The 20,472-nt window shown below is 44.3% G+C and overlaps 1 protein-coding gene across 3 annotated transcripts in view; it reads right to left on the bottom strand.

Annotated features, from left to right (window-relative positions):
* KCNAB1 (potassium voltage-gated channel subfamily A regulatory beta subunit 1) overlaps positions 1-20,472 on the bottom strand; it is a 370,129-nt gene that overhangs the window by 107,399 nt on the left and 242,258 nt on the right. For all 3 annotated transcript variants that reach the window (XM_049867540.1, XM_049867541.1, XM_049867542.1), the window contains one exon: positions 1,870-1,913. In XM_049867540.1, coding sequence (XP_049723497.1) covers positions 1,870-1,913 — 44 coding nt within the window. The remainder of the gene's footprint in view (positions 1-1,869; positions 1,914-20,472) is intronic.

A 20,472-nucleotide genomic window follows, 5' to 3' on the forward strand; every position in this document is an offset into this window, starting at 1 on the left:
CCTGCCTTCCTAAGTTTGCTTAAGAAAGAGTGAATGAATGAATGAACACAGAAATTCTACTCTTTCTCTCTCAGGAGAAAAATTCCTTCTCCTGCTGGACTGGCATGATTTGGGATCACTGCCTCATGGTTTGATCCTTTCCCATTAGTTTCTTTGACTTCAGGTCTTGGTAGGCTTAACCAGCCACAGCGGCCCACGGATAGGTTTGGCTACTTAACTTTGTTTTTCCATTCATTTCCTTGGCAGAGCTGTGTTCCTTCAGATGTATCTTTGGTTCACCCTCAAATCATTGCACCTTTCTGTTACCATTCACACATGCTCTTAGTTTATCCAGAGGAAGCCGGGCGGGTCAGGGGTCCCCAGCCTGTCCTTCTCTGATAGAGCTGTGCCCTTTAGACTATTCCAATAAAAGACATATGCGGTCTTCTGATTGCCTGGAAGCTTTAATACTTAATTTCCAGAGCGTCTGCTGGACATGGGCTGTGGCTGAACTGACATCCCAAGTTTACAGCAGTAAGCCCGGCTCAGCTTGGAATGTGAAAGCTGGGATCTGCAGAGCCTGGCCCGTTATCTATGGCTGGTGCATTATTTCCTTCTGTGATTTTTTTTTTTTTTTTTTTTTTTTGTCTCCTCAAGCTTACAGAGGCAGCTCAGAGAAAACTTTTCGAAGAACACTTATTCTTGCTGTCAAGCTTTGTTACCTACTTTGAATGAAGCCAGTCAGTCCCACAAACTTCATTATTATCTTCTGTTTTTCACATAGCGTCTTATCACAAGTATTCAGGCTCTCAGAAAAACTTGCAGCTCAAATCAGGACTTCCTGCTCCTGAACCAAGCCTGCTTCCCAGTTGACTAAAGTGCCTCCACATTGGTCTTTTTTTTTTAAACCTCGGTCTGTCCTTCAGAGTCTTATTTACAAGTAGCATTTCATAGGCACCTGGTTTTGTGATATAGTCTTAAAGGCTTTTTGGTTGAGTTTTCTGTGTAAATATCAACTACATTATTTTCCACCATAAATACTGACTCTTTAAGATAATTGGCTAATGAGTTTTCACCCATAGTTCTTAACATACACATACAGGTCGTTTCTTTTGAGAACGAATAGTGAATAATTCTTACCGTAAAGCATATTCTTAAAAAAATTAAGGTCAGACTATCCCTGATAGTGAACCTTCAGGGTTTTTCAAATGTAACTGGCAACATGATCAGAGCCATACATTTAAGCAAATGTCAAATAACCTTAGATTTATTATAAACAAAGGCCACACTCACCTACCAAATCAGACCATTAGGGAGAACCAGGAAAACTCAGGCACCAAAAACCTTAATCTGACCAGTCCTCACTGCTTCCTCAGCTACGTTCTGCTCTAGGCTCTCTTACTTTACAGGAAGACTCACGACGGTATTGAATGGCCCGAACGCCAAAGGCTGGTGGATTCAAACTGCTGACCTTTTGATTAGCAGCTCCATGTTAACCACTGCACCATCAGGGCTCCAAAGGGAAAATAAAGATAGAAAAAATTCAGGTGAAGCAAGGGGTGAGTGAGTGTATAAACGCATATCATGAGGTCCTTCACATTTGCTACCTAGAGGGAACACATGGGTCCCTTCCTCCACAGTGTGCTTTAAAACCACATTTCTGTCCACTTGATGGGACCCCAGAAGGCATGTGAGCACAGTGGCCCCTGGGGTCTGGAGAGGAAGAACTCTGTGTCGGGCAGGCAGAGTCTTAGAAGGAGAAATGGGCAATGCTGGCTAGAAAGTCTTCTCAACTGAGAAGAGATCTTGACCTGCATGGTGATCACTCCCTGGCATTCTCTCCATTCACCACCTCCCAGACCACCCCCCAACTGACACTCCAGTACTTACCAAGACCCAAGCAAGAAACTCTGAGTCCTGATTTTCCAAGATTCCTAGAACAGAAACAAAGCAACACATGGTCATCGTTTCCTCAGATGAAACTGCACATTTAAACCAAAAACCAAGCCCGCTGCCATCGAGTTGATTCTGACTCATGGTAACCCTATAGGACAGAGTAGAACTGCCCCAATTTCCAAGGAGTGTCTGGTGGATTCGAACTGCCGACCTATTAGCTAGCAGCCGTAGCACTTAACCATTACACCACCAGGGTTTCCTCTACACATTTAGCTATGAATATGACATCTCACTTGGGTGAAGTTATTTTTGACAAGAGTAGGAACAGAGGCAGAAATGTGGATGCAAGTTTGTCATCTTGGGAAAAAACAGTTCCTTCATCACTCCCTGGACACCACACCCAAAAGTCAAGCCCGTTGCTGTTGAGTCGGTTCCAGCTCATGGCGACCCCACGTGTGCAGAACAGGACTGTGCTCCAAGGTTGTGGCATTTTGGAAGCAGATCACCAGGCTTTTCTCCTGAGATGCCCGTGGGTGGGTTCCAACCACCAACCTTTCAGCTTGTAGTCGAGCGCTCAGCCATTTGCACGACCTGGGCACTAAGTAATTCCAGATCTGCTCAGGCTCAGCATAGGAACAAATGCCCCCATGAGATGCAGCTTTTCAGTCCTGAATTATCTTGTTCATCTATTGGTTTACATATTTATTGTCTTTCTTTCTCTTTCTGGAATGTATGCTCCTCGAGGGCAAGATCTTTAAGCTTTTCATCAACCATTTATACATTATTTATTCATTATTCATCAACAGAGCCTGACACTGACACACTGTAGGCACTTAATAAATATTTCTTGGCTGGCCTACTGACTGACAAATGAATTCTAAAACAGCAGAGTATTTCTAAAGGATGGGGATTATTAGAAGAACAAATATGAACTCACTCCTTAGGCCATCGAACCATATTTTACATCCATCCATCTCTCTCTCTCTCTGTCTATCATCTATCTACCTACCTATCTACCTACCTGTCTACCTACCTACCTACCTACTTACCTATCTATATGTGTGTGTGTCTTTTTTTTTTTTTTTTAGTACAAGGCTACACAAAATGACAAGAAGACCAAAAAACCAATCAAACCAAACCCGTTGCAAGGAGCAGCTGGTGGATTCAAACTGCCAACCTTTTGGCTAGCAGCTGAGCTCTTAACCACTGTGCCACCAGGACTCCAAAATAATGGTCAAGCGTATGCCTCATGGAGTCCTTGGATTGTACAAATGGTTAATGTGCTTGGCTGATAACTGAAAGGTTGAAGGTTCAGGTCCACCCAGATGTGCTTTGTAAGAAAGGCCTGGTGATCTACTTCCAAAAACCCCAGCCACTGAAAACCCTACAGAAGACAGTTCTCTGACACACATGGGGTTGCCGCGAGTCAGTGTCGACTCAACGATAACTGGCACTGGTTACGCCTCATGCTGGGATATGACAGAAGCCTTGGAACCTTCTTGATCCCACCCTGTGAAATTCCCATGAACACTGCATGATCTTGTGTGACACTGTGCAACAAAACAACTTTATATAATTTTATTTTGTTTCTTAATTCCTCAGTGTCTGAACAAATGAGGCTACATAAAAATTCTGTACTCATATCCCATCCCCCATGAGACTGAACTCCTTTTCCAGGTGATTCAGAATCGTTTCACGGCACAGGCTACCTACTTTATGTGTGTCACATACACCAGAGGGAAGTCTCACCAGGTTCATTTTTAGTATCTGCTCTTGTTGAACTCAAAATAAAAGCGCCTCTTTTCCAGGTGAACTTGAGCTGCTCTGCTGCTAATATTGGAAGTGAATGACATCATAACGGGGCCATGGAGCACCTAGCTTTGTCAGTCAAGCTTTGGAATTCCTCAACATTAAATGGAAGCTTCAGTAAAGAGCTACCTGAAGGGGGAATATAGCTCAGAGTGCTCATATTTGCTTTTCTCCTTTCTTTCTGAAGGCAGGACTGCCCACTCAGTGGTTGCGTGGCTGATCTTACTTCAGGACACTGGTTAGTTCAAGGGTGGAGGCATTAAGTGTATGTAATCCCTAGTGTTGTTTCTGAAACATTTCTCAGGCTCTTTTTTTTTTGTTTTAAGGCAATACTAGAGCAGTGAGAATTTAAATCAGGCGTCACCCAGGCACAGAATTGTCCGCCACTCTGTTTCCCCACTGATGCTCTTGGTTGTTCCTTTACAAACCAAAGATGCTTTCAAAGGAGATTAGCAGCCTGCATGTGTTGTTTCAAATGGCTTTCTTCTGTATCTGCCTTAGCCATTATTCAGAGTTATAAACCACCGGGAAGAGAGGAATAGCTAGCTAAAAAAAAAAAAAAAAAGTACCTTGCATTTGACCAAGAAAGAAGCGTTTTGCATGGAGCACAATCCCTGATTTCAAGGTTGACACAATAGCGACAGGCTGTTAACATCTGTAAGGGGCTCCAGCGGCAGTGTCAGCCGGCAGGTATTCACATGCTTTTTGTGTCTCAAGCATCCAAGGTACCCAAATAGCTGAATATTAAAAACTCAGAGTTTTAAATCAGAAGACTCTAGAACCTCAGGGTGATGTAATTTGGGGGCCCATGAAATTGGATGGGAAAAATACATCTTTATTTTTCACCAAACTCTAACTGAAACTTAGCGTCTCCTTCAATTATGAATGTAGGCATGAAACCACGGAAGTATTCACACTACTTGAACTTTGCCCCAAGGGTATCTTTCTGTCACATCACAGCTGTTTCAGGGATCCCCAAAACATTCAAACTCACCACCACGTGGAAGTTACGGCAGTTGTTAGACTCCTCGTTTGTTGTTGGTTACTGTCGAGCTGAGTCTGACTCATGGCGACCCCACGTGTGCAGAGTAGAACTGTTCCATCGGGTTTTCAAGGCTGGGAACTTTTGAAAGTTTGGTTTTTAAATATTTTGATGTAATTTTAATCATTTGTGTTTTATGTTATGTATTTAATTTTTTTTTTTTTTTTTCCTGAGAAAGAATATGTAGGTTTCATCAGAGTACCAGAGGAGTCCACAGGACAAAAAGATCAAGAATCTCTGATTCAGTTAAAGGGTAAAAGTTGTTTTAAAAAAGTCTGTTGGGGCGTCTGGGATCTTTAATGCTAGCAAGTGGCCATCTAAGATGCATCAGTTGGTCTCAACCTACGTGGAGCAAGGAAGAATAAAGAACACCAAAGATATATGGTAAAGATGAGTCCAAGAGACAAAAAGGGCCACATATACCAGAAACTCCATCAGCCTGAGACCAGAAGAACTAGATGGTGCCCGGCTACCACCAATCACTGCCAAACACATAGGAAATCACATCAGATGACAAAATGGAGGACAACCACACAATGCTGGGCATCATGGCCTAGCCAAGTTGACCCACATTTTGGGGGGACACAATTCAATCCATAACAATCAGTTTGGCTGGATTTGAAGGAGCAATCAAGAGATAAAGTACTAAACATCTGAGAGAGATGGGAAAGAGGGGTGAATGGTGGGGTGGTAGGAGGATGGAGGAAGAGCACCCCCCAAAGGAAGGACATGCCCTGCCCCTTCCTTGTTTTGTCTAGGATCACAGTATTTTCACCGTGGAGTGACCACACTTTTCTAAGCAACCATCATACACACACCTGCGATTTTCAAAGCTAAGAAGGGAGACTCCAAAGATTCCAAAGCTTTCTTCACCTAGTGGAGATGATTTATTTTCAAGCCTGCAATGCTACAAGATGAGACACAGGCAAAACCTTCTCTGGCATCCACTTTGTAACAAGGGCCATGATTAGTTTCCTCTGTGATGAGCTGTGCAGCTTCCAAAGGCAAAACAAAACAAAGGAGCATCTGAGGTAGGACTACCACGCTCCACAGCTTTCCAATTCCGTTTACTGTGGGTCAATCTCTGGCTTTCCCTCCGAATGCAAAGTCAGCAACGTGACAGACCGAGGGACGCGCGTGACTGAGGGGCAGGTGATGTTTAAGTATGCCTTTAATCAAAAGTGAAGGTTTTAGCCATAATGCGTTAGCTTTCCTTTCACTTCCCTTAACAGAGAAATAGAAAATTAATGCCTGTTTTCTCTGTGTGCCCCTGTCTTTACATCTGCAGTCGGAGGGGCACTTATCACATCACACGTTATATTTATTGTGTCTGAGGCTGAGATTCCAGGCTGGGATCAACGAGGTGTGTCTACCGCATCTGTTTCCCCCAGTCCTTAGCACAGTTCCTGGTGCATAGCAGGGCTTTGAACCAGTTCCGGCGACCCCTGCTAAGAATCTGCAATTCTAACAAGTTCCCAGGCGATATTAATGCTGCTGGTTAATGACCGGTTCTGAGAAGCAGTAGTAGAGCAAACCAAAAACCAAACCCACTGCCATTGAGTTGATTCCGACTCACAGCAGCCCCCCTATAGGACAGAGAAGATCTGCACCACAGGGTTTCCAAGGCTGTAAATCTTTACGGAAGCAGAGCAGCTGGTGCGTTCGAACCTTAGACCTTTCAGATAGCAGCTTACTGCTTTAACTACTGCGCCACCACGGCTCCTTAGTGGTTCTCAAAATTTATTATACATAAGAAATCACCTGGGATACTATACAACAATAATGATTAATGATGAATCTGTGAAACATCACGCAACATGGATGAATTTGGAGGACATTATGCTGAGTGAAATAAGTCAATCACAAAAGGACAAATATTATATGAGACCACTACTATGAAGTAACAACAAAAGGCTTAGACATAAGAAAAAAAGAAAAAAACATTCTTTGATGGTTACCAGGGACAGGCAGAGAGGGAGGGAAAATTACCAGTTAGATAGAAGACATGAGTCAATACTGATGAAGGGAAAGGCAATACATAATATGCGAGAAGTCAGCACAACATGACCAAGGCCAGAGAGGACACTGAGAGGAACGCAAGAGTAAGGGCAGCAAGAGTAACTGCTACAGCTTAGACAATTCTGCAGCGTCAGTGTTAACAAACAATAATTTACGACAAACAGGTAGACAGGGGTGTGGAAGGGTGTGGGAGGGTGCGCGGGAACGCGCCCATTGGCAAACTTATGTTTGGTGGTGGATATTTCCACATACGTGACCACAGGTGCAGCTCATATAGAGCATATAATGAGTATAGTCACGGAGACCTCTTATACATAACCAAACACCTTGCGGGATGAAGTCCCTAGTCTACAAGACAAAAGACCACAGACTTGGGGAACATCAATTGCACAGCTTAGTACATAAAGTCAAAGTTCTACACCCTATTTTTCTGAGTAGCATCAGGGGTCTTAAAAGCTTGTAAGCGGCAATCTAAAATACAACTTTTGGTCTCTTCCCATCCAGAGCAAAGGAGAGTGAAGAAAACCAAAGATTGAAGGTGGCAATTAGTCCAAAGGACTGATGGACCACATGAACCATGACCTACACGACCCTGAGACCAGAAGAACTAGATGGTGCCTGCTACCACTACCAACTGCTCTGACTGGAATCACAACAGAGGGACCTGGACAGAGCGAGAGCAAATTGTAGAACAAAGAATCAAATTCACAAAAAAGACCAGGCTTGCTGGTCTGACAGAGACTGGAGGAACCCCTGAGATTATGGCCCTAAGACACCCTTCTGACCTGGAAAAGAAGCCATTCCCAGAGAACACCTCCCAGCCAAACAATAGACAAGTATATAAGATAAAGAATAACATCAGAGAGGAACGTACTCCTTACAACAATCAATTATGTGATGACAAGGCAGGGAGCGGTAAATAGTCAGGACAAAAGAAAACGGGGAAATCTGGGCAGAAATGGGGGGGTGCTGACACATTGTGGAGAATGAAGCCAAGGCCATGAAACACCTTAGGTACAAACTATCAGATGGGAATTTGCTCTGGAAACTTGCACCTAAAGCACATGCAGACACACAGAAAATTACCTGGGGAGTATGTGAAAACACAGATTCTGACCCAGTATGTCTGGGATGGAAATGCAAATGCTCAGGAGGGGTTGAACCAGAATGAACCAGTTCAAAGCCCCGTGCATAGTAGGTGTTCAGTGATCCTCACAGTAGATGTTCATGCCGTGGCTTTGTGTGGATACAGCACTGTCAGCCACTTGTGAATCTCTTTGTGGCCAGGAAGGCTCTGTGGTTTACCAGAAAACCCTGGGCAGTATGCGCAGTGGTCAAGGGCATCCTGCTGCCACCACTCACTACCTCTGAAACCTTGGCAAAGTTAGGAAACCTCGCTGTGCCCCAGCTGTTACCTGGGGATAATAATAGTAACTACCTTATTGGGTTGTTGTGAGGATTAAACGTGAGGATGAAAGCACTAAGATGGTGCCTGGTACCTGGTACCTGGTAAATGCTCCGTAGAGTGTCTGCTAGACAGACACGAATGTGAACCTGAGCTCTTCTCCTGGCAGCTATGGGCATCTCATCTCACCTTATACAGGTTCTCATCTCTGTAAAAGGCTCAGTCCCTTCCCTTGGATTGGAGGAATGCAGTAAATACTTGTGGGCTTTTAGCCCTTCTTTCAGGGAGCCCTGGTAGCGCAACAGTGAAGCGCCCATCTGCTAACCAAAAGGTTGGTGGTTCGAACCCACCCAGCAGCTCCACAGCAGACAGACCTGGCAATGTGTTTTCATAAAGATTACAGCCAAGAAAACCCCATGGGGGCAGTTCTACTCTCTCATATTGGGTCACTGTGAGTCAGAATTGACTCAATGGCACCCCAGGACAACAACAACCCTTTTGATCAATGCAGGTGTTAGGGCTCCTTCTAATTTTACTTGATGTTGGGGCTTGTGAACTTGCCTAGCAAGACATGCTCTGTCCCCACTCAGACCCTTCCTCTTCCTCCCAGCCCCTCCAGTTAACTGTGGTCACTGCTCCTTTGGGAGGCCACGTCCCAGCCCTCTAGCGTTAAAGCCTCAGAGCCTGCCTTTGGCGTTAAAGGTGCTATCATGACCAAGGTCTACTTCTGTGATCAGTTCGCAAACCACACATCTGATAAGGAACTTATATCTAGAATATATAAAGAACTATCAAAATTCAGTAATAAGAAAACATGTTACCCAATAAAAATGGCCAGAAGTACTGAATAAATACCTCACCACAGAAAGTATCTGGAAGGCAAATAAGCATGTTAAAAGATGTTCAACATCAATAGTGATCAGGGAAATACAAAATAAAATCACTAAACACTTATTAAAAAACCAGGTGCCTTGGAGCCGGCTCTGACTCATGGAGACTTACTGGAATGTGTACGATAAAGAGATAAAAGGAAAAGCACACACAACACCAAGTCCTGGTGAGGATGCAGAGAAAATGACGTCTCGTATCTTGGGTCTGGAAATGCAAAACAATACTTTGGAAAATAGTTTAACAGTTTCTTCTAAAGTTAAACACACCCTTACCATATGACTCAGCAATTCCACTCCTAGGTATTTACCCAAAACCAAAACCAAAAACCAAACCTATTGCCATCAAGTTGATTCTGACTCATAGCAACCCTATAGGACAGAGTAGAACTGGTTTCCAAAGAGTTTCTGGCGGATTCGAACTGCCAACCTTCTGGGTAGCAGCCGCAGCTCCTAACCACTATACCACCAGGGTTTCCCAAGTGAACTGAAAACTAACGTTCACACACATACACGGAAAAATGCGCATGAATGTTTATAGCAGTTTTATTTATAGCCACCAAAAAGCGGAAACAAGATGTCCTTCAACTGGTGAATGGATAAAAAAATTATGGTATAATCATACAATGGAATACCATTCAGTAGTGAAAAGGAGCCCTGGTGACATAGTGGTTAAGAGCTACGGCTGCTAACCAAAAGGTTGGACGTTCAAATCCACCAGCTGCTCCTTGGAAACCCTATGGGGCAGTTCTACTTTGTCCTATAGGGTTGCTATGAGTTGGAACTGACTCGACGACACCTAACAACAATAAAAAGAAATGAACAATTGAGTCACGATTCGTGCAAAAACATGGATGAATCTTAAAAGCATTTTGCGAAGTGAAAGAAGCCATATCCAAAAGGGTTTATTTTGGGTATTGTGGGATTCCCTTTATATGACATTCTGGAAAAGACAAGATGATAGAGACAGGAGACAAATGAGTAGTTACTAAGGACTGGAGCTGGGGAGAGCGGCTGACTACAGTGAGGCAGTAGGGGCAGTGCCGTACTCTGGGGGTGAGGGCCCGACTTCATGCGTTTATCAAAACCCATGTTGTTGTTGTTAAGTGCTCTCAAGTCGTTTTCCGATCCTAGTGACCCCATGGGACACAGTGGAAGTGCCCCATAGGGTTTCCTAGGCTGTAATCTTTATGGGAGCAGATGGACAACTCTTTTCTCCCACAGAGCAGCTGGTGGGTTCAAATCTCCAGCCTTTCGGTTAGCAACTGAGCACTGAACCACTGGACCACCAGGGCTCCTTATCAAAACCCAAAGACCTGTACAAAGGCAAAGAGTGAATTTTACTCTATGCAAATTAAAAAATCTACCAGAATGTCTGGGGAACCCAAGATAAAATGTAGACTGTAACCAATGAATCTAAATGTATTACAAATGGAGCCCTGGTGGCACAGTGGTTAAGCGTTTGTCTGCTAACCAGCAGGTTGGCAGTTCGAATCCACCAGCCACTCCTTAGAAACCCCACGTGGCTGTTCTATTCTGTCCCATAGGGTCTCTTTGAGTCGGAATCGACTCTAAGGCAACAGGTTTGGTTTTGGGTCTGGCATTAAAAACGAATGACAACAGCACTCAGAAGAAGGTGGGGAACTAAGGTGCTGACTTAAATAACTTGGGAAAATAGTCTTTTGACTGGGCCGTAAGGCTTCGGACAAGAGGCACTGTGCATAAACACTGTACTCCAGCTGACAAACCTGCTTCTCGCTGGAGTATGGCTTAGCAATTCTGAAACTAGGGTTGAACACTAGGGTGGACAAAGAAGAAAATATAGTGAGGGAAGCTTTGAACATTAGGCCCACAAATTAAATAAGAGCAGAAGAAAACTGAACTGAGGACCCATTATAGCCAACTTGCCGTTGCTAGTAGAATCTGAGTCGATTCTGACTCATGGCGACCCCATGTGTGCAGAGGAGAACTTGTGTATAGGGTTTTTAAGGCTGTGGCCTGTCTTCTGAAGTGCCTCTGGGTGAGTTCGAACCACCTACCTTCTGTCCAGTAGGTGAGCGCTTAACCATTTGCGCCACCCAGGGACTCCTTAGAGCCAACGTTCTTATATTACCTAATTTATCTGTAAACACTCTCATAGTGCCAGACCCTTTTTTCTTTTTTGCGAGTAGCTACTGAGATGCATGGAGAGCCAGTAACTGACTCTGGGGTTAATCATTTTCGCTCGTGAATGTCCTTTCTAGTGGAAATTGAATGCAGGGGGCCCACAACTCTACTCTGAGCCCTGTTACAAATGGGTAACGACAGGCCAGGTGGAGTGCGGGCTTTAGTTTATCTCCGTTCTCCACCTCTACTTTGGTCTTTTTATTCTTCTTGACATCTTAGTTTGCTGTGTCTCAAAAGTGGGAAAAATTGCACCTGGCTCTGTGGTGACCAGCAGTAAAGATGTACGTCTCACCGAAGGGCAGGGAGCTGAGTCTTCTCGTGGGAACGAGGAGAGTACCCACGACCATGGGCGAGGAGTGCTGCTCTGTGCTCAGGCTTCTCTGCACCAATCGTTTCTTATTTTATTTGGTACAAAGGGAAAGCTCTTTCTTATGGCTTCACGAAAGGGAGGAAGGGAGAGAAGTGCACCCGTTGTGAAACGGCAAGGCATCAGAAGACATTCATTAGGACTCTAAGACAAAACTGACTGAAATTCTCTTAAAAATGGAATCAAAGCTGCCGCTCCTTGGGATTGGGTGAATTTTTACTAATGCAAATGTTTTTTAAAAATTGACTTCAGGCATTTTATTTTATTTATTTTTTATAGAGTTTTTTTTTTTTTTTTTTTTAACCTTTATTGAGAAACTTAAGAGTTGGGTACATCAAATAAAACCAATTTCTGGGGGGAAAATAATCAAAACCCACAATAGAAAACAAAGTTAATGTTGTCTAGGCCGTACTACAGGCACTTTAAATGAACCACCACATAGTAATTAAAGATGCCTCTGAGTATCATTACCTGATGCTTTCTGAATTAATCCAGTCTAGGAAATCAAAGTAATTAATTTCAGCTGGTTAAAACTATAAACCCAAAACCAAACCAAACCCATTGCCGTCGAGTGGATTCTGACTCATAGCACCCCCACAGGATGGAGTAGAACTGTCCCATAGGATGGTGTAGAACAGTTCCATATGGTTTCCAAGGCTATAAATCTTTAGGGAGATAGACAGCCACATCTTTCTCCCTCGGAGCAGCTTCTGGGTCCAAACCACCAAACCTTTCAGTTTGCAACTGAATGCTTAACCACTGTGCTACCAGGGCTCTTTTAAAACCAATAAAAACAAAAAAATCAAACCTGTTGCCGTCCAGTCGAGTTCAACTCACAGAGATCCTATAGGACAGAGTAGAACTGCCCCATAGGGTTTCCAAGGAGCTACTGGTGGATTTGAACTGCTGACCTTTTGGTTAGCAGCCGCGCTCTTAACCACTCCTTAAAACCACTAAAAAAAAAATAAAAATATATTAAAAAAAAAAAAAAAAACCCACTACTGGCACTTTATTCAAGCTGGCTGATGTAACTGGTTCCATGAAAGGAATTCACAAGATAGTGCCCCAGATCCAAGGCAAAGTGGCTAGGTATCTGATAATTTTTTTATACGGCTCCAAAGAAGTCACTGTCCAACTGCAGTGCCTGGCCCTGGTCATGAGATGATGAGAAGGAAAACAAGTTTGGCAAGTAGGGGCTGGCTACAGTACGGCAGACAAATAGCTGGGTTTTTAGTAAAATGTCCAGTTAAGCCTATTTTTTTTTTTTTTTTTTTTTTTTTTTTACAATATTGCACCAAACAACTAACTGGACAACTAAGTAAAGCTTTGATCTATGGGCATCTATAAGCATGTATCTTTGACTTTTAAAATGGAAGACGTAGCCATAGCATAAATTTTATTGTTTTTCGTGTAAGAAGTAAACATAAATATACTCCAGTATTATGCCTGTACTTGAACTTGGCTTTTGAGTCATAACATCACTTGTAGAGCAGGTGCCCTAAGTCAGCCCCATTCTAGGTGCTTTTATATGATGATTCATACAAATAGGCGCAGGCAACCTTTCAAAGTAGACACTCTTGTGCCCATTTTATTGATGAGGAAATGGAGGCTGAGAGAGGTTAACAAGCCAAGCTCACACACATCTAGCAAGTGGCAAGTTCAGAACCGAACTCTGTCTGATGTTGAAGTGTGTGCTCTTTCCACTGCTCCACACTGCCTTCGCACGGTCTGCCCACCCACAATGACCCAACATGTCTCATATTTAGAAATTGTTAGCTATTCCCTGCACCAACAGGCACGCTCATGAGGCCTGTGAGACCTAAGATTGGTCAAGTTTGGAGGCCGAGAGAGAGGTAAGTCCCTGGTAGCACAAAAGGCTTGTGCTTGACTACTAACCTAGAGGTTGGTGGTTCGAACTCATCCAGCAGTGCAGCGGAAGAAAAGCCTGGCGATCTGCTTCCATAAAGATTACAGTTCAGAAAACCCTATGAAGCAGATCTACTCTGTAACATGGCGTCGCCATCAGCAGAATCAATTCAACGGCCACGGCGGAGAGAAGAACAGTGACAGCTTCTGTGGCTCTGCTTCTCTGCAGGGTGTCCACGCCCCCTCCTCGTCTTTCCCCGTTAGTTCCATATCCCCGCCCCCACCCCATCGACAGTCTCTCTGGGATTGACAAGGTGGGAGTGCTATCCCCACGGGAGGTGGGGGAACTGCCACTCATCTGGTTCCTCCCCTGTCAGCCCTCAGCCAGAAACAAGAGCTTAAGAAAATAAGGCAGAAGGAAATTTACAACTCACACTGGCTCAAAATTCATCAGGACTGATTTCATCCTGTTTTTTGCTCTTTGGAAAAGAGAAGAAAACAAAATCCTTTGCATGTTCTGTTGATTGGAAATATGATGTGTAACCAGACAGATCTCGATAAACACTGGGCTGGGGGAGAGCGTGTTTACAGGGGCATGGGGTCAACACAAGGGCTCGGAAAAAAGGAATGGGAAGGGAAGTTTGAAAGAACTGAAGTAGGCTTGCCTGCAAAAGAAGTTTGCATTAATAGTGGTTTTCAGCACAATTCAATGAACACTTTGGAACTGCCACGGGCAAGGAGCTAAGGGCACAAACGTAAAGAAATCATATTTCAGAGGTAGATTAATCATCCATTCAGTCAACAGCCATTGAGTGTCTATTACACAGGTCCCCTTCTAGGTGCTAAGGTGAAAAAAAAAAAAAAAAAGGTGAAAGCAGAGAGCAAACCAGACCAAGTTTGAGCTCATGGGGCTTACACCCCAGTGGGAGAGATCCACAGTGAACGAGTAAACACAGACATCGTCTCAGTGAATACGGATGCAATGAAAAAGTAGATACAGAGTGATGGCAAAGGTGGACTTATCAGAGGTGGCCCATCAGGTAGGATGACGTTTGAGCAGGGACCTGGAAGGTGGGAAGAAGCCCGCTTGGCAAAGATCGTGGGGAATACAGTTCCAGGCAGAGGAATGGGCAAAGCCCTGGGCTGCTGGAGGAGCAGAAAGGAGATGGGTATGATGGAGGCTAGAACGGGAGACAGACAGCAGGACCAGATGAGGCCGGAGAGAGAAAGGGGAGCCAGGACTTCCGAGGCTGCTGGCAAGCAGCTTAACTCCTCTCTAACAGGGCAGATACACAGCAAATGCCCACAACGTACTGTGGGTTGTATACTAAAAAAAAAGGTGTATACTAAGAGCAAATAAAATCGAGCTGTGAAACCAGGGGCGGATTAAGCATGGTATGCACCGGCTTGCACCGAGCAAGGTACACACAGGCTTAATTGTATTTACGTGCTAATCTGTGGGAGGGGTTTCACATGAATTTCACCACATAGTTGAGGGGGACAGGTGAAATTCTGCACTGCACATTGGTGGAAAGGCACCATTGGGCCCGTGCATACCTTGCTTATTGAGTAAATCGGCCCTGCTTAAGATAGAGAGTGGATCAGCCTTCGCTAGAGAACTTTTAGAAGAGGACCAAGACTCAACGGATCAGGGTAAGTCAACCTTAGGACACTCACTACACGGCTGAGGATTTTTGGTGTTTAGGACCCAGGGTTGTCTTGTTTCACAACTCTGGTGCACATCGTCTTAGACGTGCATAACCTTTCTCCTCTAGCTGTACAAGTTGGTGGCTCCATGCCAGCTTTCGCTTTCTGTACCCCTTTCCTTTCTGGGATCCCTGCTTTCCCTTTCCGTACCCCCTCCCTTTTAATGGTAATCTCTCCAGGCCCTTCTGGTCTCACGTACCTCTAGTTCTCAGCCTCTGTCTCTTTTCCCTGTATCAAATCCTACTCTCAGTAAAGTCAGAACAACTCATTCTCACTAAAGTGTAAATGACCAACATGACTTAAAGTGCTGCCTGAGGAGGGGAGGGAATGAAGGATTTGCATCTAATCACCTGATTCTCTAGGGTCAGGAAGAATGTCGTGTACCGTGGAGGGTAGACCCTCCACAAATGTTTGCTGAATGAAGATTCTAACTTCAGCTCGCAAAAAAAAGGGAAAACCAACCCTGGATGATCCTGGTGTGACCTTGCAGAAATATTAAAACACTTCCTAAAATAATACTCAGAGCTATAGCTAGCATAACATAGAGGGAACAACCAACAAAGGAATTCAGAGAATCATTTTTGTCAGCTACGGTGCCTTGGACAGCGATATGTCTCCCGGAGGTATAATGTTATAAGCTAGTCTCAAACGTTACAGGGATTTAGCCTTCCTTTATGACATTTTACATAGGCCCCCACCGGAGGCAAACTAAGAGATTATAGTCCCTATTGATCTTACTCACATAAGAACACCCCAGTGGCTCAATCTTTACCAGTTGAGAAAAATACATTTTGAATAATTATATACTATGACCTCGCCTGTTCTTCCAAGGGAGAAAAAATATAGTCTAGATTTGTCATTAAAATAGCAGGTATTGGAGGAATGTGGATTCAGCTACTGGGAGCCTATTTATCTAACTCTGCACAGTTTGATGATAATTACAGTAAAATTCCCTAAAATAAATATCTTCAATGAAAATCCTGGTAGGCCAGGAAGTATCTGTTCATGAAGACAGCGTGCATGAAGTTTGGGAACAGACCCATTTCTTTTCTCTTAGTGAACAGAAAAATACATCCCTTAGGCTAACTTGTAAATACACTATTTCTATATTTAGAGATGTTAGATTCTGGTATGAGGACTTAATCTTGGTCTTGGGGGATTATGAAACACTGTGATTATTGTATTTCTTAACATGTTCCCACCCACGACACTTTTTCTTCTTTTCTTTTTTTAAAAGTCAAACTGCTATTTGCTTTTGCAAACACTTTTCTAACTAGCATAAAAAATAAAGTTGAGAATCTCTGGGGAGAGTTTGCCCTTTTCTCTGAACAGCTAGCGCCTTGCCAAGTCGTCACTCTTTTACAGACTAGAGAGGAACACGTTCCTGAGCGAGCTTTAAATTTAATTTGGCTCGTTTTGGAGAAAATACTTTGGAAAGTTGGCTGTGCGCCTTTGTTACTGTTCTGCAGAAAATGCAGATTCTGTTGGGAGGCTGGGGCCCTGGCGCGATGAACCATCAACCGACGGGGAAGCGGGTTCTAATTGTCAGACAAGGGGCGTTGGTGGTTCAGCGGTAGAACTCTCGCCTTCCATGCAGGAGACTTGGGTTCAATTCCTGGCCAACTCAGCTCGCACACAGTCCCCAACTCAGCTGTCAGAGGAGGTTTGCACGTTGCTATGCTGCTGAACAGGTTTCAGTGGAGCTTCCAGGCTAAGACAGACTAGGAAGAAAGACTTGGTGATCTGCTTCTGAAAATCAGCCAGTGAAAACCCTATGATCACAATGGTCCGATCCCCAGTAGGTCATGAGGATGGTCCAGGTGGTGTCATATTCCTTTGTGTACATGCATGGTGGCTTTTCATCGGATTAAATGAATAAAATTGGACACTGATGGGTCAAAGCAGCCTCATTTCAATACCAAGATGCACCCATTAGCTGAGGCACCCTTAACCTGGATTTCATTGCCTCTCTATAGAGTAAAAGAAAGACATTTACGATCCAATTCAGCGATTTATTCAGTGCATTCTCATGTCGAAGGCAGGCCCATCAGATGCAGAGAGCTGCTGGGGAAATCTAGCTTGTAGTGGTTCACGCAGGCCTCGTGTGGTTTGTGAATGCACTCAAGCATAACATGGGACCAACATCTGAAAAACGGCCCATATCTGTGGCAGGGAGGAAGCTCTGACGGACACTTTCTGAATTATGTTTCTGTTTCTGTTTGATTTCAGCTCGAGGCTTTCTGTTTATTTACAGAAAATCCTATAATTTGATTAAAGATGTTTATAGAAGGGCGCTACCTGGGTCTGAAGGTCTTCCACATCCAGAAACCTGGGATCGGGCCACCTGGAAACTGGAATCAGATAAACCCCCCCAGGAAGGAGATTTCCTTACTGGGAAGCCTCAAAGGTTAGCAAGTCCCCTTCTGTAGGGTCAGTCACAGAGATTTACTGAGCACCCCTTGGGTGTCACAATATGGGGGTTCTGGAGGCAAGGGGGCAGGGAGATGAGTAGACAGGAACCATCCTATGACATGGTGAGTGTACTGGGTTGAATAGCGTCCCCCCAAATCTTTGTCCATTTGGAACCTCAGAATGTGGCCTTATTTGGAAATAGCATCTTTGCAGATGTAGTTAAGTTAAATGAGGTCACGCTGGATTAAGATAGGGCTTAAATCCAATATGTCTAATGTCTTTAGAAGAAGAGGCGAGAAAGCAAGGAGACACAGACACACGGAGAAACGATGACCACGTGAAGACAGAGGAGTGCTGCACCTACAGGCCAAGGAATCCTAAGGATTGCCAGAAATCACCAGAAACTAGAAAGAGGCAAGAAAGGACCTTCCCCTAGAGCCTTCAGAGAGAGCATGGCCCTGCTGAACACACTAGTTTTGGAATTCTACCCTCCAGAACTGCGAGAGAATACATTTCTGTCATGTTAAGCCGCCCACTCATAAAAAAATCAGTTGCCATCAAGTTGATGACAACTCACTGCGACACTATAGGACATAGAAGAACTGCACGCTAAGGTTTCCAAGGAGCAGCTGGTGGATTTGAACTGCCAACCTTTTGGTTAGCATTCAAGCTCTTAACCACTTTGCCACCAGGACTCCTGGTTAAGCCACCGAGTATGTAGTAATCTGTTATGGCAATCCTAAGAAATCAGTACCCATTGCCATCAAGTCGATTCTGCCTCATAGCCACCCTATAGGACACAGTAGAATTGCCCCACAGGGTTTCCAAGGAGTGGCTGGTACAGGGAGTATGTAACAGAGCTAAGCAAGAGGTGGGATGGAAGCAGAGAAATTGATGAGGAACTCTGTTTGAAGGTGTTTGAGAGAGGCTGCCCAGGAAGGAAAGGGTGGAGCTGAGATTTGAGGGGAGATATAGGGTGAAGACATGGGTGGAGAGGTGTCCCAAGCTGAGAAACCAGCTTGAGTAGAGAACCACATCTCAACAAGAAGGTACATAGTATGGCAGTCAGATGGACAGTGGGGTAGAATGGAGCTGGGGGTCTTCAAAGACATGTAGAATGAGAAAGGCTTGATGCCATGTTTACTTCATTTCAAATATCTTCTATGGGTGATGTCAAGCTATGAAGGTATTTGAGCAAGAATAAAATATCAGCCAAGTTGCATTTCAGGAAGATACTGACAGCAGTGTGGAGGGTGGACTGGAGGAGGCAGTGACTGGAAGGAAGCAAATCAATGTGGAGGCGATTCCAGCTGTTTAGGGAAGAAAGTATCAGAGCCTAAGCTAGAGCAGCTGCCTTTGTGAGACACAGGGGCACCACTGCTGTTATCTTTGTAAGGCACCAGGGCACCGTTGCTGTCACCACTGCAGGCCACAGAGTTTTCCAGGTTCCAAGAACACTGCTTTGGTGCTTGGTAGATTTGAAAGGAGACAAGGGCAGGAAACACCCTCAGGAAATTAAAACATTTTTAGCATTTACATCAAATTTTAGGAGCCCTGACTGCTAACAGAAAGGTTGGTGGTTCAAACCCACCCAGCTGTTCCATGGAAGAAAGACCTGGCAATCTGCTTCCATGAAGATTACAGCATAAAAAACCCTATTGCGCAGTTCTACTCTGTCACATGGGGTTACCATGAGTCGGAATCAACCTGAGGGCGCTCGGCAACAACAACAACACATCAAACTTTTGTGACCTTTTCTCCTCCTTTCTCTGACACTGACAGATAAGTTATTTTCCCCCGGAGGAGGCACTGAAAACAAACGAAAAGCACACACTGGGGAATCACGTGAAGAATTAATTATGGATTCATCTGGGCTGCAGGATGCTTAGAACCAGGCCACCGCAGAGGGGACTCTCCTTATGAGGTAGGTGCCTGAGGGTCTTGTGTTGTCTCTGTGGGAGAGACACTAGCACAGTGCTGATAATTGAGTTGGATGAGGGAGGGTCAAAAGCCTGAAGAAACAATTTTGGCCAAGAAGATGACTCAATAATTTGATATTACTTCTGAAGTGGATGGCTGCAGACTGTTTTACAATTGAATGATTTTTAATTTTCTGTTTTTAGTGAAGGAAAATTCTCCCAGTGATAAGACCTACCCACCTCTTATATTTTACTTTGCAGTCTGCCTTTTCAAGGACTAGGGCAGATTTTATTTACCACCAATGGCTTCCAGCACCAACAGCAGGTTTGTGTTCATTATCATGAGTTTCCACCTCTCGTTATGGGAGTCTCTTTGGGGCTGTCATGGTCCCAAAGATTATGTTGGCAGAATTTGGACAAGTTTCAACAGAAAGAGGTAGAATCACAGTCAGGAGGCTGGACAGGGTCCTAGTTAGACAAGTTACCATGAAATAAGGTAACATAGCACAGGACCATGAGCCAAGAGACAGGCCGGTGGTCCCAGTCCTGCCTCTGTGTAGATATATATGGTCTGAGTCAAGTCGCTTGGCCTCTTGGGCTTCAGTTTCCATATTTTCAAAGTGAGGGAGGTGGATACAAGATGTTCTCTAAGGTTCCTTCCAGTTCTCGTAGTCAATTAGTGATGATAATAACTAGCATCTATCTAGTGCCTTTGCACACAAACCTGGACAATGAATAAGGAAGAATGAAGAACTGATGCCTTTGAATTATGATGTTGGTGAAGAATATTGAATATACCATGGACTGTCAGAAGAATGAACAAATCTGTCTTGGAATAAGTGCAGCTGGAATGCTCGCTAGGAGGGTGGCGAGATTTCCTCACACATACTTTGGACATGTTATCAAGAAGGACCAGTCTCTGGAGAAGGACATCATGCTTGGTAAAGCAGAGGGTCAGCAAAAGAGGAAGACCCTCAACGAGATGGATTAACACAGTG

Source organism: Elephas maximus, chromosome 23, assembly GCF_024166365.1.
Source record: "Elephas maximus indicus isolate mEleMax1 chromosome 23, mEleMax1 primary haplotype, whole genome shotgun sequence".
NCBI lineage: Eukaryota > Metazoa > Chordata > Mammalia > Proboscidea > Elephantidae > Elephas > Elephas maximus.